The sequence below is a fragment of the Archocentrus centrarchus genome, chromosome 6 (assembly GCF_007364275.1).
Source record: "Archocentrus centrarchus isolate MPI-CPG fArcCen1 chromosome 6, fArcCen1, whole genome shotgun sequence".
Classification (NCBI taxonomy): Eukaryota; Metazoa; Chordata; class Actinopteri; order Cichliformes; family Cichlidae; genus Archocentrus; species Archocentrus centrarchus.
The window spans coordinates 15,419,038-15,439,071 of NC_044351.1; the positions used below are offsets into that span (position 1 = coordinate 15,419,038).

The 20,034-nt window shown below is 43.0% G+C and overlaps 2 protein-coding genes across 3 annotated transcripts in view; both read left to right on the top strand.

Annotated features, from left to right (window-relative positions):
* Positions 1-1,398: 1,398 nt before the first annotated feature.
* Positions 1,399-10,901, top strand: taf3 (TAF3 RNA polymerase II, TATA box binding protein (TBP)-associated facto). Its single transcript, XM_030731599.1, has 7 exons — positions 1,399-1,760; positions 2,183-2,425; positions 3,057-4,891; positions 4,986-5,068; positions 5,488-5,761; positions 5,940-6,046; positions 10,026-10,901. The coding sequence occupies exons 1-7, from the start codon at positions 1,595-1,597 to the stop codon at positions 10,138-10,140; spliced, it is 2,823 nt and encodes a 940-aa protein (XP_030587459.1). The 5' UTR covers positions 1,399-1,594; the 3' UTR covers positions 10,141-10,901.
* Positions 10,902-17,877: 6,976 nt separating this feature from the next.
* The window catches only part of LOC115781692 (CUGBP Elav-like family member 2), a 32,393-nt gene continuing 30,236 nt past the window's right edge, over positions 17,878-20,034 (top strand). Inside the window, exon 1 of one of the 2 annotated variants that reach the window (XM_030731496.1) lies at positions 17,878-18,024. In XM_030731496.1, coding sequence (XP_030587356.1) covers positions 17,912-18,024 — 113 coding nt within the window. In that variant the 5' untranslated portion in view covers positions 17,878-17,911. The remainder of the gene's footprint in view (positions 18,025-20,034) is intronic. The other variant, XM_030731495.1, reaches the window with a different exon arrangement.

Consider the following 20,034-nt stretch of genomic DNA (forward strand, 5'->3'; position numbering starts at 1 on the left):
AGGCCAAGGTATTTAAAAAGGCGTGGGTCATTACCACCTCAAGGACCAAAACATGAAACCTCACCCTACCATTGTGTGAACTATTGAGGTTGCCTGAGGCAAGGTGAGAGTGGGGGCTGAAACACCAGGCAAGAGCTGGTGTCATAAGTCACCACCTCTGTTCAGCAATGGCCTCCTTTACTCCTCTCTCAAACCCTTTTTCTTCTCAATCCAAAACAAGAATATTGGCATCCTCCAAAGTGTGTCCTTTCTCCTTTACGTGCAGCTGAGTCTTGGTGCTCCTGAAGTGGCTCTCCTGTTATGCCACGTGTTTGGTGAGTGGTATCCCAAGGGCAAAACATAGTGTAAGTTGTGCAATGCAATGGGGAGTGCTCCAACCAACCAACCAACCAACCATCTCCAACAATGGGTCAGAGACCCTGAGGACAGCACCCACCAGGGGCTTAATACCTGGGACTCTCCACCAAAACATCTTCACAAACCTAAAATCCAGATGGTATCTTTTCAAGCACTCAAGACTATAATGTCCTGGAGGAAACATTTGACACTGCCTCCATTCATCATAAGCCATATAGTCTTCACAATCACCATATCTACAACTTGTTCAAACACCTATGAGAGATTTTCAAACTACATATTAAACAGCCCTCTCCACGACCATTGTCACACCACCAATGAGGAAATTTTTTTTTTTGGATAAATGGTCCTTAAAGGATTCACAAACTTGGGAAAAATCATTGCTAAGGTGCGCTTGACTTTAATGTGACTCGGTTTGTTGTACAAGTTTGATATGAAAGAAACTGAAACTCAGCTGAAAGGCGGTAATAATCTTTAGTAATCAGCACCACCCAGTGTGGGCACATAAACCTGCAGGCAAACCATACTGTCTTCCTCACACAATGTGGCTCAAAATTAACTTTAGTTTTGCAGATCCAAGACTGCGACCACAGTCACCGCCTATCTGATAAAATAACATTAAAACAGGCTGTAGATCAGAATTTTCCTCATACACTAGGTTTGTTTTATTAAACCGATTCTATTTGTTACTGGGGGCGGAAGTGAAAAATGGTAGCTTCGATGTGACTCGGCGGTGAAGAAGCTAAAACCGAAACTGACTGTTGGTGCGCGGCGAAAGTAAAAATTCTCCTGAAAAAAGGGGGGGGGGGGGTGTAAATGCATGTAGCTTGTTTAGTGCACTGCGTAGGTAATGGCGCTAATCTAGAACAATTTCTCATCAACGGTGACTCCAGTTAACTTTACTAGCCTGCAGTTTGAGCAACAACTTCCGGTATAGTCTATAGAGAGCTTCTGCGCCTGCTCAGACAACCACGAACCGCTCGAACATCGGGGAGCCGTGTAGGCGGGGGCTCGCGTGTGCGCACGCGCAGACTAGATTCCGGGGATGGGGCTATCGATGGAAACAAGATGGCGACTCTGGCAAAAGCGCCAATATATTTACTGAAGTAGATGTCCAGAATTAACCGTGGTAGTGGGTTTCCCCAAGCCCCCCGGGGCGTTCCGCGAAACATGAAGAGCGGGAGCATGTTTTCCAAGAGGAATTGACCAGAATTAATATCGTAACAAAGTCAGCGAGATGTGCGAGAGCTATGCCCGCTCGCTGCTGCGTGTCTCGGTGGCGCAGATCTGCCAGGCTTTGGGCTGGGATGCGGTTCAGATCACTGCGTGTGATCTGCTGTCAGATGTGCTGCATCGGTACATCCAGCAGTTGGCCCGTGTCTGTCATCGGTACTCTGAGCTGTGTAAGTGCTTTGTGTGGTGCTCTTATTACTTTTTTAAACCAGTAAACTCCAAGTAGTCGATCACGTTGTTGTTAACCGCGACTGCAGCTGGCGCCCCCTAGCAAGAGGTTAACGTGTCAGAAAGTACAGTAGTGACATAGCTAAGCGACTTCCATGTATTGTTATTATCGGGGGTTGTGCTGCTTTCCATGTGTTTTCGCTATTGTGAGCAGTCGATGGCAAGAGCACTGGTTATCTAAAGTGTTGCATAATCTGGTATCTACTAACTGCAAACCTGTTGAGCATTACTTCTTACTGCAATATCACCTTGTATATGCCATCACACCTTTGACTTAGACTGCAGTAACCCTTAACGGTGCAATTTAGAAAGAAAGGGGTGTGCCAAGTGCTTTGTTTTAATGACAGCTTTTTATATATTTCAGATGGAAGAACAGATCCAGTCCTGGATGATGTCAGCCAGGCTTTCAGACTGCTGGGGGTGAGTCTGAGTGAACTGGAGGACTACGTCAACAACCTAGAGCCTGTGCCCTTTGCCCACCAAACACCACTCTACCCTGTTAGCAAAAATAATGTCCTGCAGTTTCCCCAACCCGGAGCCCGAGATGCAGAGGAAAGAAAGGATTACATTCCAGATTATATGCCACCCCTGGTCTCCTTACAAGAAGGTAAGAATATATATTTTATATATATATATATATATATGCTCAAAGTAATGAGCATATCGCTAATACTATACAAGCTATTATATATATATATATATATATATATATATATATATATATATATATATATATATAATAGCTTGTATAGTATTAGCGATATGCTCATTACTTTGAGTATGCACAGGTTGACAGTTGAAAATGAAGTTGGATCAACTCCTTTTAAAAACCTTTTTAAAATAACAGATCATAACTTCCATGAATGTTGGTAAAGATTATTGCAGGGTTGTTACATTAGACTGTGATGTAACATAACAGATTCATTGAATATTCAAATGTCTTTTCTTTTTGCACACTTTGTGTTGTAGATTTCATTTTATATTGCTAAAAAAATAAGTGTAAATGTGTCGGTTTTGTTTAATACCCCAAATATATTCAAAATCAACAGTTAAAAACTAAAATCTCTCATTTATAAAATTCTTGTAGTTTGTTCTAGACTCGTGCACAAATTATATGTTTGGATCAGGGTGAATCTATTTCAAAAGATTTACCAAAATAACGGGTTTATGTTTTAAAGCTGGTGTTATGGTTGTCAAAGTTCTTATTTCTTGTGTTTTTTTCCTATTTACCTCTGTAGAAGAAGAAGAGGAGGAGGTCCCCCCTGACATGGGTACTTCAGCTGAAGCTATGCAGGTGGCACTGGAAGAAGATGAGGAGGAAATAGATGAAGATGAAACAGTCAACGATGAAAATCACCCTCTAAAGAGGCACCTGGATAGTCCTGATGCAGCTATGGGCATGATGCCTACCTCCAAGAGACCTCGCATGTATCCTGGCCTCAGCCCAGAGTGGGGTGTTGAGCCCAGAGAGCCTCTTACTTCTCTCAATCCTCAACGTGTTCCCCCAGGCATTCTGCCTTCTCATGACAGCCTGGACCCACTGTCACCCGAAATGCCATCTGTTACCCTGCCTTCCTTCAGACCTCAGCCCGTAATACCAAAACACTCTGATCAGAAGGGCCTCGCTACTCCCACAAGAAAGCCCAAGGTCTCATCCCCTGGCAGACAAAGGACTAAGTCCCCTAAAGGGGTTATTCCTGTTCCGGTGGTTGGCAGTCCCATCCATTCACCAAAACCATCTAAGGAAAAGAAAAAGTCTCCGGGCAAGACAAAGAGTCCTAAAAGCCCCAAGAGCCCCAAAATGGCTCCAGTTAAAGTATCCCAACCTCAGAGCAAGGCAGATGTCATGCATAAGTTACCACCGTTGTCTGCACTGAGTGAGAGCATGGGCAAAGAGAACATTCATATGCGTCAGAACATAGAGGACAGGGAGATAGCTCCAGGCCCTTTCAAGAAACTAGAGCCTGATAATAGAGCAATTGATGATTCTATTGATGCTGTGATAGCTAGAGCATGTGCTGAACGGGAACCTGATCCATTCGCTTTCTCCTCTGGCTCTGATTCGGACAGTAATGGATTCTCTAGCCCCAGGAGACTGACTATTATGGAGCCATCTGCACCTAAAGGCCCAGTTGGTGCTGGCCTCATGTTAAGAGACACGTCAACACCACTTCACCCTCAGTCACACACAGGCCTAGGAAACTGGACGATGGATGATTCAATCAACGAGGTGATCCGAAAGGCCAACCAGGGGGGCCCGTCTGCCCCCACTGTCCTCCACCAAGCAGAATACGTGTCATCTGGGTCAGCTTCACCGCCTACCCCTGAACCTCTCCTTAAGGTGTTTGAGGAGAAAAATAAGATTGTGTCATCAGTAGATGTCAAGAAGAAGCTAAAGAAGGATCTGAAAACTAAGATGAAGAAGAAGGAGAAAGACAAGCCGAAAGACAAAGACCGGGAAAAAGATAAGAGTAAGCTAAAAGAGAAGAATAAGGACAAGAACAGGGATAAAAACAAGGAGTTTTCCAAGGATGTGAAGATGCCCTGGAAGGAGTTTGGGGTAAAGGATGAGGAACTTTTTGTTCCACGAGACTTCCCCCTGGCTGAGGGCTCCATCAAGATAAAGTCAAGAGATGGGGAAGGCCCTAAAAAGGAGAAAGAGAAACATAAAGACAAAAAGAAGGATAAAGAAAAAAGTAAGAAGGACAAGGATAAGAAGGACAAGAGTAAAGACAAGAGCAAAGATGACAAGCAGAAGCAATCTACATTATCCCCTTTTGCTCTGGGTGAAGTCCCAGCACTGTTTAGCCCCTCTACCTGTCTGCGCATTCCTTCAATGCTGCCTCCTTTGCCCCCAATCCTCCAGGATAAGGAGATAAAGACCAAGGAGAAGGACAAGAAGAAAGACAAGAAAGAGAAGAAGAAAAAGAAGGATAAGGAGAAAGATAAAGAGCGGGAAAAGGCCAAAGACAAGGAACGGGAAAAAGAGGAGAAGAGGAAAGAAAAGGAGAGGGAAAAGGAGAAACGAGAGAAAGAGAAGGAGAAAGAAAAGGAGAGAATTCGACTGGAAAAGGTCAGTTTTTATTTATGTCAAGCTTGCTTTTGGTTTATTGTTATTGCTGTGTGTTAGCATCATTAATATTTACATGGTCCTTCTGTCGCTTTAGGTCAAAATAGACACTCCAGCAATTTTACCATCTCCGGTCATCCCCAGACTGACCCTCAGGGTGGGAGCAGGTCAGGACAAAATGTAAGTACTGATTAAAGGTTTCTGGTGATACCTCTAAAAATGATTTTTCATGTTACACAAAGGGTCTTTATTTCTTGTACTATGGAATCTTACTTTTTGTGGGTCTCAAACCTAAGTATGTTTTGGTACTGTCTGAAAGGTATCTGTTGTATTTAACATCTAAAGCTTGCATCAGAGATCTATTCACATTCATAGTTCCTTTTCATTTCTTTGATGAGATTAATCCAGCTTTGATTAACCCAACTTAACGGCAACTTTCTTCTCATTGGCTGCTCCTCAAAACAAAAGGTTTTGAACAGCTGCTGTGCTCACAGCCAGAGCTGTTTCGCTAAGATGACCACCGTAACTCCTTTTCTTACAGAGTACCGGAGTACAGAAGTCTTCTGTTCATACTAATTTGTGTGTCTCTGCATCAACAGTGTCATCAGCAAAGTGGTTCCAAATTCAGAGCCCAGCACGCCAGCACCCAAGACCCCTGCTACCAAGTCCGGACCTGGCAATCGCCCCCGGACACCGCCGCCACCGCCAATTCTCCCCCCGATCATACCGACCCTGCCCCCACCCCCCTCGCCACTTCCTCCTGCCCCACCTCCGTCATCGTCTTTGCTCTCCCCGTCCCCTATGCTTCCTCCTGCCGCTTCTGTGAAAACACCGGTCCGCAGCGTGGTAACTGAGACCGTCAGTACTTACGTGGTAAGTGCTCGAGATAAAAATATTTGTGTACTGAAAATTGATGCATTTAAAAGCTTTAGCTTCACCAGTTTTTGTTGAGTGTAGATGAAAAGCACATTGACAGTCTGAGAGTACATACCGCCATACCAGGCTTTGATTGGCATGCTACTAAAGTTTTGCGCTGTCTGTATCAATTAAGATTCGAGATGAATGGGGAAACCAGATCTGGATTTGTCCTGGATGCAACAAACCTGATGATGGCAGTCCCATGATAGGGTGTGATGGCTGTGATGACTGGTATCACTGGTAAGAGCTTTATTTTTTAATCTTTTCATGACAAAGTTGGGTGATTGTCTGTACCAAATCTGAATTAAATCTTTCAGCTCTGGGTTCTTATTTACTTTGTGTTATATGCACTTATATGTAATTCACTTTTATGATCATTTGGTCAATCTGGTAGAATGTTTTTTTAATAAAAGAAACTGAGCCACACAATTACAAATATGTCAAATACTGTCCATGCTTTACACCAGCTGATCAAAGGCATCTGTATGATTAATGTGTATGGGTCCATAATGCAGTAAGAAAAAGTCGTTGCTGTTTTTTAATTATTTTGTGCTGTGCAGTAGTGATGCACACAGTCATCGGTCAGTTTATTAGTTACACCTTGCTAGCACTTGCTAGTCCTTTTGCTGTCAGAGCTGCCTTAATTCTTTGTGACATATATTCAGCAAGGTGCTGGAAACATTCTTCAGAGATGTTAGCATCGCACAGTTGCTGCAGATTTGTCGGCTGCACATCCATCATGCCAGTCTCCCATTCCACCGCATCCCAAAGGTGCTTTACTGGATTGAGATCTGGTTCCTGTGGAGGCCATTTGAGTACAGTGAATTCATTTTCATGTTCAGGAAACCAGTTTGAGATAATCTGAGTTTTGTGACATGGCTCATTATTCTGCTGGAAGCAGCCATCGAAAGATTGGCTCTCTGTTGTGATAAAGGTGATGGAGATGATCAGCAACAACACTCAGGTAGCCTGTGGTATTTTAACAATGCTCAGTTTGTACCAAGGGGCCCAAAGTGTGCCAAGAGAATATTCCAACACTATTACAGTACCGGGAACCATTGATACAAGGCACAATGGATCCATGCTGTCATGTTGTTTACACCCAGTTCTGACCCACCATCCAAATGCTGCAGCAGAAATGGAGACTCATCAGACCAGGCAATCTTCTTTTGTCCAGTTTGTGCAAACTGTAGCCTCAGCTTCCTGTTCTCTGCTGACAGGAGTGGCACCCAGTGTGGTCTTCTGCTGCTGTAGCCCATCTACTTCAAGGTTCCACATGTTGCGTATTCAGAGATGCTCTTCTGCATACCTTGGTTGTAACAACCTTGAGTTATCGTTGGCTTCCTATCAGCTCAAAGCAGTCTGGCCATTCCCCTCTGATGGCATCAACAAGGTGTTTTCACCCAGAGAACTGCTGCTCACTGGATATTTTCTCTATTTAGATCATTCTCTGTAAACACTAGAAATGGTTGTGTGGGAAAATCCCAGCAGATCAAGTTTCTGAAATAGTGGGTCCATATAGTGCATTATGGGGGGGGAGTTGTTGCGGTTATTAAATCATTTTGTTTTAAGCTGTAGTGATGTGCTGTGTCTGCCAGGTGCTGTGTTGTTGTTGTTGTTGTTTATGTCATCTTTTTTATTAGAGAAAATCCAGGAAATCCTGCTAGACACTACATGGTACATGCATAATCACAGAAAACTGTGATTCTGTGTCTTTCGTGTCACCAGATAGTTAAATTTTTTCAGCCATATGAAACATAATCTGACTGCTTTTTGTCAGTATTCTTGAAGAAGAACTTTAACTTATCACTTCACCTAGAAAGAGTGTGCCTCAGTTGTTTTCTGTGATTATACATGTAACATCCAGCATGATGTTTATTTATTATTTATCATTGTTACCTGCCCCTCTAAAGAGCACCTGTTGGATAAGCTATCAGAGCCGTGCAGCACCCCGCTCCTTCTTTATGCAGCCTTTATCCTCAAAATTTCTTTCTGGATGTAATCAAAGGTGCTAATGGAAACGTCAAAATCATATGGCAAAACATAAATAAACTGATAGGTAAGGAACATAAAATGATCAATGATAGATTGGAAATAAAAGTTAATAACAAGTTGTTGATTAATCCAAAAGAATTAGCAACTGAGTTCAATAACTTTTTCATTAAGTCTATTGATGAAATAAGACATATGTTTAGTCAGTCAGAGATAGTTTGCAATTCTAATGACTCTGGACAGCCTCTTTTTAGATTAGATCAAATTACAGATATGGAAGTCGCTAGTATAATTCAATCAATGAGGGCTTCAAAAACTAAAGATGCATACGGGCTTGACACACACTTTTTAAAAACACACAAAGATGCACTGGTTTGTCCAATAACACATCTGATAAATTTATCCATCAGAATGGCAACAGTCCCAGCAAGTTGGAAGGCTGCCATAGTCTCACCAATTTTTAAATCAGGAGACAAATCAAATATTTCTAACTATCGTCCCATTAGCATCCTCCCTGTTGTTTCTAAGGTTGCAGAAAAATGGATTGCCAAGCTGCTGAACAAACATCTCAGCCACCATTCTCTTCTGCACCCCATGCAGTTCGGGTTTCGCCAGCATCATTCCACAGAGACGGCAAATTGTGTCCTTATAGAAACAGTGAAATCCCTGCTCGATAAAACCACCTGTGTTGGTGCAGTCTTTCTAGATTTAAAGAAGGCATTTGATACAGTGGACCATCAGGTCCTTCTGTCCAAACTGACTTATTTTAACTTTGCCGAAGATGCATTAGCTTGGTTTCAATCTTATTTATCCAACAGGAGACAGTCTGTGTCTGTCAGGGGCACAATGTCGTCATACCTTGACTGTCCAGCAGGGGTTCCCCAGGGCTCTATTTTGGGACCAGTCCTGTTTTCTTTGTATATAAATGATTTGCCAAATGTGTGTCAAAGTGTCCACTTTCAAATGTATGCTGATGATGCTGTTATTTTTACACCTGCAAAAAGTCCTCAGGAAGCATCTTCAATCCTCACATTAGCCTTGGAGAATATACAACACTGGCTCCTTCAGTCCTCCTTACTGCTGAATAAGAAAAAAACAGTTACAATGATGTTTACAAAAAAACCTATAAAACTGGAGCGGTCTAGTGTGTTCCTGGGGGGCGAAGAGCTTGATCTTGTGCAGGATTTCAGGTACCTTGGGGTCACACTGGATCCCACACTGTCTTTTAAAAAACATATAAAACTTACAGCAAGCATAATTAAATTTAATTTAAATAACTTCAAACAAATTAGACCATCAATGACAATTATTTCAGCTAAGGTTTTTCTACATTCAATGATATTATCACATATAGATTATTGCATTACATCTTGGTCACTCACTGGAGATACGTTCTTAAAACCAATAGAAATATTATTTAAAAAGGCTATAAAAATCCTTGATCAAAAGCCCTTATCATATCATCAGTGTAATATTTTGGAAAAATACAATTTTATTAAATTTAAAAATAGCTGCTTGATCTATAAAGTTCTTCATGGACTAGCTCCAGTTCCACTTTCAACATACATTAAATCAAGAACTGACCGAGGTTTTGGCACCAGAGCCTCTTCCAGAGGAGACCTTGAGATCCCCCGTAGAAAAACAACCTTTGGACAAACGGTTCTGTCAGTCAGAGGGGGTCATTTCTGGAATACTGTACCGACTAACATCAGAGAATGCTCCACTTACAGTACTTTTAAAAAGCACCTTAAGCAGTTCATTAAAAGTTCCCAGACATGTTCGCACTTTCACTAATTTTTATTTTTATTTTATTTTATTTTATTTTTTTTCTCCTTTTTTCTTTTTCCATTTGTATATTGTTTTGTTTGTCAATGTGTTGTCTTTTACTACTATTGTATATTCATGATGTTTTCTGTTGTTTGTCCTTCTGCCTAGGGACTACAGATGCAAATTAGCAAATATGCTATAATCTGGCTCATTTACAATCTGTACTAAGTATTGATTGTTTTATTAATGTGCATTGTCCCAAATAAATAAAAATTAAATTAAAAATTAAATTAAAAAGTACAATCATGTCTGGATTTTTCTGTTTTCCAGTCATTCAAGTCATTAAGACTTGTGTCATACTTTGGATGACACACAAACGATGCTAAAATCTCATAGAAATATTAGAGTGGACTCTCGCCATATATTTACTAACCTGAAAGTGTTTTCTTCTTCTATTCAGGCCTTGCGTCGGGATCCTTACAGCGCCTCCTGAGGACCAGCAGTGGTTCTGCGTTAAATGTTCCAGCAAGAAGAAAGACAAAAAACACAAGAAAAGGAAACACAAACCACATTGAGACTATGCAAAAAAAGCACATCTTTTGGACTGTTTTGGACTAAAGCCATCACTGAACACTTGTGGCACTGCTGTAAAATAAAAACAAAAATGAAAGTTAAAATCAAGGCTGAAGGAAACTTCTGATTTTTTTTAAAGATGTCAGCCAATGATGCATTGTGAGCTGATAAGAGAAAAAAAAAAAGGATTTAACCAGCACATATTCCGCCTTAGTTCTTATGTGGGTTTTTTTTTCCCCTTGTTTATTTGTTGTTTTGAATGTCCTACCACGGATGATCCTGTCTGTATAAGGACCCCGAGACGGTTTCTGTAAAATCACAGGTAAACTTTGTCACAAAGTGAAGCAAGGCTTGCCATGTTTATTTCTGTTTCCCTCATGTTGCCACAAAAAGGGGTGACCTCTTTGTCACGCCCTTCTCCCAGTTTTCTGCAATATCATTGAAATGTCATGTATATAAATAGTGATTGCATCAGGCATGTGTAAATGTGTAAATACCAACTTCCAAGCCAAGTGCATTTTGTTCTTAGGATTCTGACTTGTTCAGCCCATTTTCAGATATTGCTTTTTTAAAATCTACTGATTTTCTGTAATTTCTGTACATTTTTTTTAAATTTAAAGTTTGTATTTTTATTTTTTCCCCCCCCTTCATATGGAGTAGTCCTGGAGTTACACTGTAGCTGTGCTTGTAATTAATTTTGCTGATATTTCAATATTAAAGATCAACAGTCTGTGTATTCACAGACTTAAACATGTCAATCTCATTACCATCAAAACTGTACACAGCTCATCTGTCAAACCCATCCATACATCCATAATTTTATTTTTGACGAGTGCACGCTTTCAATAGCTGTGTTTTGCATTTGCTTTATAAAAATAGATTGGAAATATTTTATCAAACCCAGTTGTTGAATTTTGTTCGTGTTAATGTACAAAAATCACCTCCAGGATCCTCCAGTTTACTCTCTGTGCCTTTGGGAGAGTAACACTGCAAAATACGTAAGCTTATCCAAGAGATCAGTGTGGATTGTGAGGAACTGATTTCTTAGTTTGGCTACGGATCTTTGACTTGTTGCCTTTCTCTAAATGACCACATGGTGTCATTCTTCATGCACAGAACCTGGCATGCTGCTCATAAGGCGTGGACGGTAAGACGGGTTTGCGCAGACTGTTTCACCACATCACGAATGCAGAAACTGTTGCCGGTGTTCTCTTAAGTGATGCATGTGGGACCTTCTCAAACATGCTTTGAAAGGAAATCAGCTCTAAAAGTGCCATCCTTCATGAGAGACCCTATAAATGACTGAAATTTACAGCCACTCAGAAGCTTTTAAGGTGGGTTTCTATAGGGAAAAAGCACTGCCAGGTAGTAAAACATCTTTCCCAGAGTTATCAGTGGATCCTAATTTTATAACATGGGCTCGGCATGTCTGATGTCACTTTTTCCATTCTTTGAAGTAAAATGCTCCAATTAAGGCTCTGAAGGAAGAGGAATCAGCTGTAATAGAAGTTTATTGCCAGTCATCAGTGACTCTACAAACTTAGTATTTATCAGCTTTAATGTGTTTCTACATCATATATTTCTGGAAATAAACCGCACCAGTTGGTTGACATTTTAGCATGTTAAGAATATGTTTTGGTGCAAAGGTCATATTTTACAGAAAAGTAATAGTATGTGAAAAACCAGTGACGACTGGAGAAATTTGAGGTCGGCTAAAGTTCAGTGAGTTTTTTTTTTTTATCAAATCTCATGCTGACAATTATCTAACGAGGCTATGTTTTCCATCCATCCATACATTCTCTTCCGCTTATCCGGGGCTGAGTCACGGGGCCAGGAGCCTAAGCAGAGAAGCCCAGGCTTCCCTCTCCCCAGCCACCTCCTCCAGCTCATCCGGAAGGACCCCAAGGCGTTCCCCGGCCAGCCGAGAGATATAATCTCTCCAGAGTGTCCTGGGTCTACCATGGGGCCTCCTCCCGGTGGGACATGCCCGGAACACCTCACCCAAGAGGCGGCCAGGAGGCATCCTAATCTAATCAGATGCCCGAGCCACCTTAACTGGCTCCTTTCGATGTGGAGGAGCAGCGGCTCTACTCTGAGCCCCTCCCGGATGGCCGCACTCCTCACCTTATCTCTAAGGGAGAGGTCAGCCACCCTTTGAAGGAAACTCATTTCTGCCGCTTGTATTCGCGATCTTATTCTTTCGGTCACTACCCAAAGCTCGTGACCATAGGTGAGGGTAGGAACGTAGATCGACCGGTAAATCGAGAGCTTCGCTTTTACACTAAGCTCCCTCTTCACCACGACAGACCGGTGCAGCGTCCGCATCACTGCAGAAGCAGCCCCGATCCGTCTTTCGATCTCCCGCTTCCTTCTCCCATCACTCGTGAACAAGACCCCGAGATACTTGAACTCCTCCACTTGGGGCAAGAACTCGTTCCTGAGACGGAGAGGGCACTCCACCCTTTTCCAGCTGAGGACCATGGCCTCAGGCTTAGATGTGCTGATTCTCATGCCGGCCGCTTCAGACACGGCTGCGAACCGTTCCACTGTGGAGGCCACCCCCTGATGAAGCCAACAGGACCGCATCATCTGCAAAGAGCAGATATGAGACTCTGAGGCCACCAAGGAAGAAGCCTTCCACCACCTGGCTACGCCTAGAAATTCTGTCCATAAAAATTATGAACAGAATCGGTGACAAAGGGCAGCCCTGACGGAGTCCATCACCCACAGGAAAAAAATCAGACTTATTACCGGCTATACGGACCAAGCTCTTACTGCGGTTGTACAGAGATTGAATGGCCTGCAACAACGGGCCAGACACCCCATACTCCCACAGGACCTCCCAAAGGATACCCGAGGGACACGGTCGAATGCCTTCTCCAAGTCCACAAAGCACATGTAGACTGGTTGGGCAAACTCCCACGCACACTCGAATATCCTTGAGAGGATAAAGAGCTGGTCCAGCATTCCGCGACCAGGACGAAAACCACATTGTTCCTCCTGAATCCGAGGTTTGACTAACGGACGGACCTTCCTTTCCAGCACCCTGGCATAGACCTTTCCGGGGAGGCTGAGGAGTGTGATTCCCCCGAAAGTTGGAGCACACCCTCCAGTTTCCCTTCTTAAAGATGGGGACCACCACCCCGGTCTGCCAATCCAATGGCACTGCCCCAGATCTCCACACAATGTTGCAGAGGCGTGTCAACCAAGACAGCCCTACAACATCCAGAGCCTTCAGGAACTCAGGGCGAATCTCGTCCACCCCAGGGGCCCTGCCACCAAGGAGTTGTTTAACTACCTCAGTGACCTCACCCCCAGTGATGTTCAAGTCATCTCCCTCGTCCCCAGACTCTGCTTCCACTACAGAAGGCGTGTCAGTGGGATTCAGGAGGTCCTCGATGTATTCCTTCCACCATCCAACTATAGCCTCAGTTGAAGTCAGCAGCACCCCCCCCGCACTATAAACCGTGTGAGTGGAGCACTGCTTTCCCCTCCTGAGTCGCCTGATGGTTTGCCAGAATCGCCTCACCGAACTCCTCCCACACCCGAGTTTTTGCTTCGGCCACTGCCCGAGCTGCATTCCGCTTGGCCTGCCGATACCTGTCAGCTGCCTCCGGAGTCCCACAGGCTAACCAAGCCCGATAGGACTCTTTCTTCAGCTTGATGTCTCCCTTCACCTCCGGTGACCACCATCTGGTTCAGGGGTTACCACCACGACAGGCACCAACCACCTTGCAGCCACAGCTCTGAGCAGCAGCCTCAACAATGGAGGTGCGGAACATGGTCCATTCGGACTCAATGTCCTCAGCCTCCCTCGGAATGTTGTTGAAGTTCTGCCGGAGGTGGGAGTTGAAGATCTGCCGGACTGGGGCTTCTGCCAGGCATTCCCAGCACACCCTCACAATACGTTTAGGTGCGCCAGGTCTGTCCAGCATCTTCCCCCGCCACCTGATCCAACTCACCACCAGGTGGTGATCAGTTGACAGCTCAGCTCCTCTCTTCACCCGAGTGTCCAGAACATACGGCCGCAGATCTAATGATACGATTACAAAATCGATCATCGACCTGCGACCTAGGGTGTCCTGGTGCCATGTGCACTTATGGACATCCTTATATTCAAACATGGTGTTCGTTATGGACAAACTGTGGTTTGCACAGAAGTCCAACAACAAAACACCATTCGGGTTCAGATCGGGCAGGCCGTTCCTCCCAATCAGGGAGGCTGTGTTTTTGAGGTGGAAATGCCAGTGTTTCTCTTTGGCACCACTGATTGATTCAGTCCTTATTTAACTGTAGAAGAAAGTGCCACACATATCAGAAGAGCACCTCTGAACACATAACACACCAAACATTGAAACACATGGGTTGCAGCAGCAGAAGAGTGCCACCACTGTCAGCTAAGAACAGGAAACTGAGGGTCACAATAAAACACTGGGAACAATAGAAGATTGGTCAAATGTTGCCTTGTCTGATGTTTCTCAATTTTTGCTGCAACATTCAGACTTTGTGTACACAACATAAATCTATGGATCCATCCTGACTTGTATCAAATGTTCAGGCTGGTGGTGTAATGGTGTGGAGGATACACTTAGATCCAATTAAACATTGTTTAAATGCCAGTTGGAACACCAGTTTAAATGTATTGTTGCTGACCATGTCCATCACCACAGTGTACTCATCTTCTGATAGCTCATTCCAGCAGGATAACACACCATATCACAAAGCTCAAATCATCTCAAACTGGTTTCTTGAGCACGACAGTGAGTTCACTGTACTCAAATGGCCTCCACAGCCCCACAGTGGTGGAACAGCAGATTCACATCATCAGTTGCAAATCTGCAGCAACTGCGTGGTGCTATCATGTCAATGTGGACCGAGATTGCTGAGGAATGTTTCCAGCACCTCGTTGAATCTGCAACATGAAGAATTAAAGCAGTTCTGAAGGCACAAAGGGGGTCCAATCCCCAGACAGTTTATTAGGTGTACCTAATAAACTGTCTGGTGAGTGTATTTACATGGTCTTTAGTATTTATACTCTTTAAATTAGGTATAGATCCTTGGTGTTTTGTGAACATAGAAAGCACACCTGACCCATTCACCTTTAAACTCGTGACTATTTCCTTTTACTGATCCACTCCTTTCTCTTTCTTTTTTACTTGCACAGATGGCCCAAATGGAAATCTACTTAACATCTTCCGATAACACCGACTTAAAGAGGAAGCGGGAAAAATGATGCATGACCAAAGAAAAGGGAAGTAAAGTGACTTCTGTCCATGCAAAATAAGCTGACATTTCAATGTGGTGTAGCACTTTTAATTACTCAAAACGCTTCCACTTGTGCAAGTGATCACGAGCAGAAAAACTGATGGGCACTAGATCTATAAAATCAATTTTTTTCCAGACTGTATGTGAATATATGAATAGCATTTGATTAGCAGCAGTGTAGTTTAGTGTCTGCCTTCAGCATGTTGGTGCTAAAATGTTAACTCCACTCAGGTTTTGGGTGTCTCTTTCCCTCTTGGAGATGGTGTCAGGTCTCTTAGAGTCAGAGCCTGTTGCTGGCATCTGTTGGATCATAAATTTTACTGCCCCGTGCCTGTAAAGGTAGTGCGCTGGTGTGTCTGATATAAAAAGGATTAAATTTCTATTTCTTATTAGGTAGAAGTATTTTCACATTGTCCAGGTGCACAGCATCGTAAACAGGTTATGATGCTGGGATAGTACAAGACACGCTGTTTATTAACATTTCAAATTCAAGTGTCAGTTAAAATTCGTGCTACCAGCGCGTGGCGTTTCCACATGAGCACAGTGTTCACCGAGCTGTAACAGTTTCAGTTTTAACTTCCAAAAACACAGACAGTATTTGTCTGTGCAAATGGTCTCGAGGGAGGCCGAAAGTGACAAAAAAGGGAAAGCTGATGTTGCTTTCGCTCATGAGACCACCTGCAGTGCCTTCAGCCTGTGCTGCTATACAACTTCATATATGTCAGGCATGAATGCATTTTGTTTTTCAGCCACAAAATACACTGAAACCCACCAACACTCCCTTTCACAGCAGTACACCTTCACTGTGGTATACTGTAGTTACAGCTTTTTTTCCCCCGTATCATTCCCATACCATATTAGTACACCTATGCCGCCTCTTTTTAGCTGTAAAGGATTAGCAGAAAGATGTTATCACACTGTACATTTTAGGTGCTCTTACTGTACGTGTTGATTCCAGAGCAGGGAGAAAATCTTTCAGTTATTCTCGTGCTCGACGGCTCTGACAGTCACGCTAAGCAGCAACACATCATAAAGGCCTGGATTTCAACATGAGTGTTTAAAATATTCAACAGAAGGAGTGGGGCTGAGATGAAGAGGATTTTGTGCCGTGATCAGAAGAAGCTGAGCGCCCCTTCATGCTGGTATACTCAACAGTGATATCAGCACACACTGACATGCCCCTGTTTCAGATGACTTTCCGACTTAATGTCATATTAGTCTAACGGGACACAACACCTATGGGAGGGTAAGACCTAGATTTAATTCCTCCTGGGTTTTGTGAAAAGACTATTGTGGTAAATGAGTTTCAGAAAATTCAATCTAATTGTATAACGGCAGCAAAACATCAGCTGTGAGGACATGAGAATGAGAGAATATGAGTAAAAGCTTTAAAAAAAAATTCCATGGCTTCTTCATTTTCCTATCTAGATGGTTCCCAACACAGTGGAGTGAACTTTGTGCCATGCAAATTTCGAAGCTACGCACTTTTGACAAAACACCGTTGAGACTTTTCAGTATGCTCTTAATTCTGCAGTGAGCTAATGGTTCAGGTTTCTAGTATTTAAATGTACTGTGGAGAATCCTTGTTCTGCAGGATTACAGAGCGGCACATGTCATTTATGCATCCAGTGTTTCCATTATAATCGGGCCTGTTTTAGTCACGGGCTGTTCAATGAACTGCAAACACTGCAGGTATGTCAGTCCCACTGTAGGTTGTGTGCAGTGAACAATAAGGGGGAGTACTGTCCTTATTTAACAAGTATCTGTGCTGACTGAAGTGTTTGCTTATATTCTGGCAGGCCATCTTTATCTCTATCTCCTCAATTATAATAATGATGCCAGGCTGTCATAGAAAGCTCTCTCCCTGTCACAAACTGGTCTGTTTCCAGCCAACTCATGCATACAGTGTGACGTCCACGTGTGACCTGACTGACTGGAGAAGGGTTATAACATTTCTCTATAGAATGTACAGGTGCTCAAACAGATCATTTTAGTGCTAAAATGAGCTGCGGTGGGCACAGTTGTTGGATCCGTGGCTCAATAAACCAGTTTGCTTTGCTTTGGTCATCACTGATTCTGAACTACATGGCAGCACCCAAAAAAAAAACGTGCAACAAAATCAGAACTGGAACAGAATAAAATTCGGTGGTAACTGTGTTGATGTTTCGTCTAATTTCCTCTAGTGTGACAATGGGAATAAATCATCCATGTCCAATTTTCTGAAGTTTTCCTAATATGGGTGTCAATTAGTAGAAGAGTGCTGTGGACACAGCTTTACAGCCTGCAAACTGCGCTGCCGCAGGCAGCACAATGCATTAGCGCATGATGAGCTGTCAGAGAGGATTATTTCAGCCACCACAGCCAGCGAAGGGGGTGGGCGCCGCTCTGCTGCACTAAACCAAGGAGAAAGAGTGGGCGGGAGACACAGAAAGGGAGAGAGACACACAGAGGAAAGAGGGAAAGAGAAGAAAGTGTCCATTACACCGGGTGGATTTTTCCAGAGCACCGATGTTGGAACACTCTTCTGAGCTGGCCCTGGTGCAGAGTCTGTATGCCAACAGCATGCGCTGTCCCCCCTCTGCGGCCGGGATCTCAGTCAGGAATGAGGACCTGCCTATGAGGTACGTTGGGTTGGCCCCTCATTCAAATTTGGGCTAGCTTTTGTGGAGCAGCCCGTATTTGGACTGCCTCTTTGTCTGGGCTGGATATTGTCATAGGATGTATTGTTTCCAGCTGAGGCGTTCTCCCATGCTGTGAGTGTGCCTGTGGGCAGGGTAGTGTTCCTCTGGTGCGCCTATATGATTTTCTTTTTAAATAGGAATCCAGAAGCCATGCTTCAATTTAATGAATTTGACATTTTATATCACCTCAACTTCCCTGGAAAAATGTATCCATAAAATGGATTGCAAAAGGAAAATAAACAGTAGAATAAAAATGTACCTTCCTTCTTCTTTTCAAACTTCCTCAAGGGATTGTAGATTTGCATGAAATATGAATAAAAAAAGAGACATGCATGTGTCAGTGATGCAGGTGTTTGTCTTTGAACTGCACAAGCTGCTGAAGAAGAGAAATATACGTGAGTGGATATCTGCTGAAACCAACCCAGGCCTTACTGTGCTGAGCCAGTCAAACACACAACTGAAGATATCAATTATCTTTAAAAGCAAAAAAAAGAAACATTTACATGTGTCATGGAATTTGCATTAATTTAGTGGAACATTTACTCTGATAAGGCAGCACTATATTTGTTTAGTATATATCTTGAAACAGTTCATTTCCCCTGCAAAGCAAAGATAAGATGAAGTTCACTCTCTCCATTTTGAGAGCACTTCAGCTGGTCGCCATTCGACAAATGATTTCATGAAAGGCAGAGCTGAGAATAAGTGTGCTTTCAAGTTAAAGGTGCCCTGTTTAAAAAAAAGACACGATGTGGCCCTTCTTTTCTAAAAAAAAAAAAAAAAAAAAAAAAAAAAAAAAATTGAAGCTGGCCTATTTTTTACACCCTGCACTTTGTATCGAAAAGGTGCAAATTTAAATGCTGGGCAGGTGGCACTTCAGCTCCACTGCATGAGGGGGAAACATTTGATGTAAACAACAAAAGCATGGTACATGTGGAGGATTATGATAGGATTACAGTAGTAATAATCTGAGATTAAGAAAGGCAGGCTAGTATTAGAAGGTGCCGGCAACTAGACATTGGCTGGTGAAATCCAGTCTAATAAACATCTTTTTGATGCCAAATGGTATATAGTACATACCAACACAGGGAGCAGGAGTGCTCTTTACAAGAATTCTCCTTACATGGCAAATCTATTCAGCAAGCTCTCCTACGATCTAATTGAATCAAAGGAAATACATGGATGCTGCAGATGGGATGATATTTGCCTCCATCTTAATGAAACCCGATTCTTTGGAGAGGTTTAGACCACCTTTTTATAGCAACCCCTTAAGCTAAAGGTAATGCATGTTGTATAGTGGGCTTGTCCACACTTATGGAAAAATAGTTTGCATTATCACATTATGCATACAAACCTCTTTCAGGCACTCTTTATTAGAGGAGACTCTGCACTGGTGCCAGGTTGCCTAGAAATTGCTATGGATACAAGGATTAAGTGGGATTTCATAAATGGGATGTTTCTTAACGCTCGCTATGAATAATATTTTAGGAGCGTGCAGCTGCTGGAGCAGTAATGAGTGGTTTGATAATTAGGCTAGCCTCCCTCCCCTCCCCCTGCCTCTCTGCTGTGGCAAACAGTACTTGACAGCGGTCCCCCTACCTTTCTCTCATCTGTGGAGGCCTCACCCTGTATGTCCGGCACAACAAAGAAAGATAGCCCCCCCCCCAGGAGATAACAGCCCAGCTCAAAAGGGAATATGACCTATGACCCTGAAGGGAAGCAAGGATGGAGACAGACATGAACAGCTACAGTTTAACCATCTCACATCTGACTGGGAATTGATTTATGGACCTATCTACAATGTAAGGCAATAAAAAACCTAGACATAATCTTATTTATTTCAGTAATCCAATTACAAAAAAAAGTCCAGTTGCCTAAGTTAGTGCTGGGAAGCTATTAAAACATGTAGAGTGGCATTAGTATGATTGATAGTAATGGCCTGGATACTATATT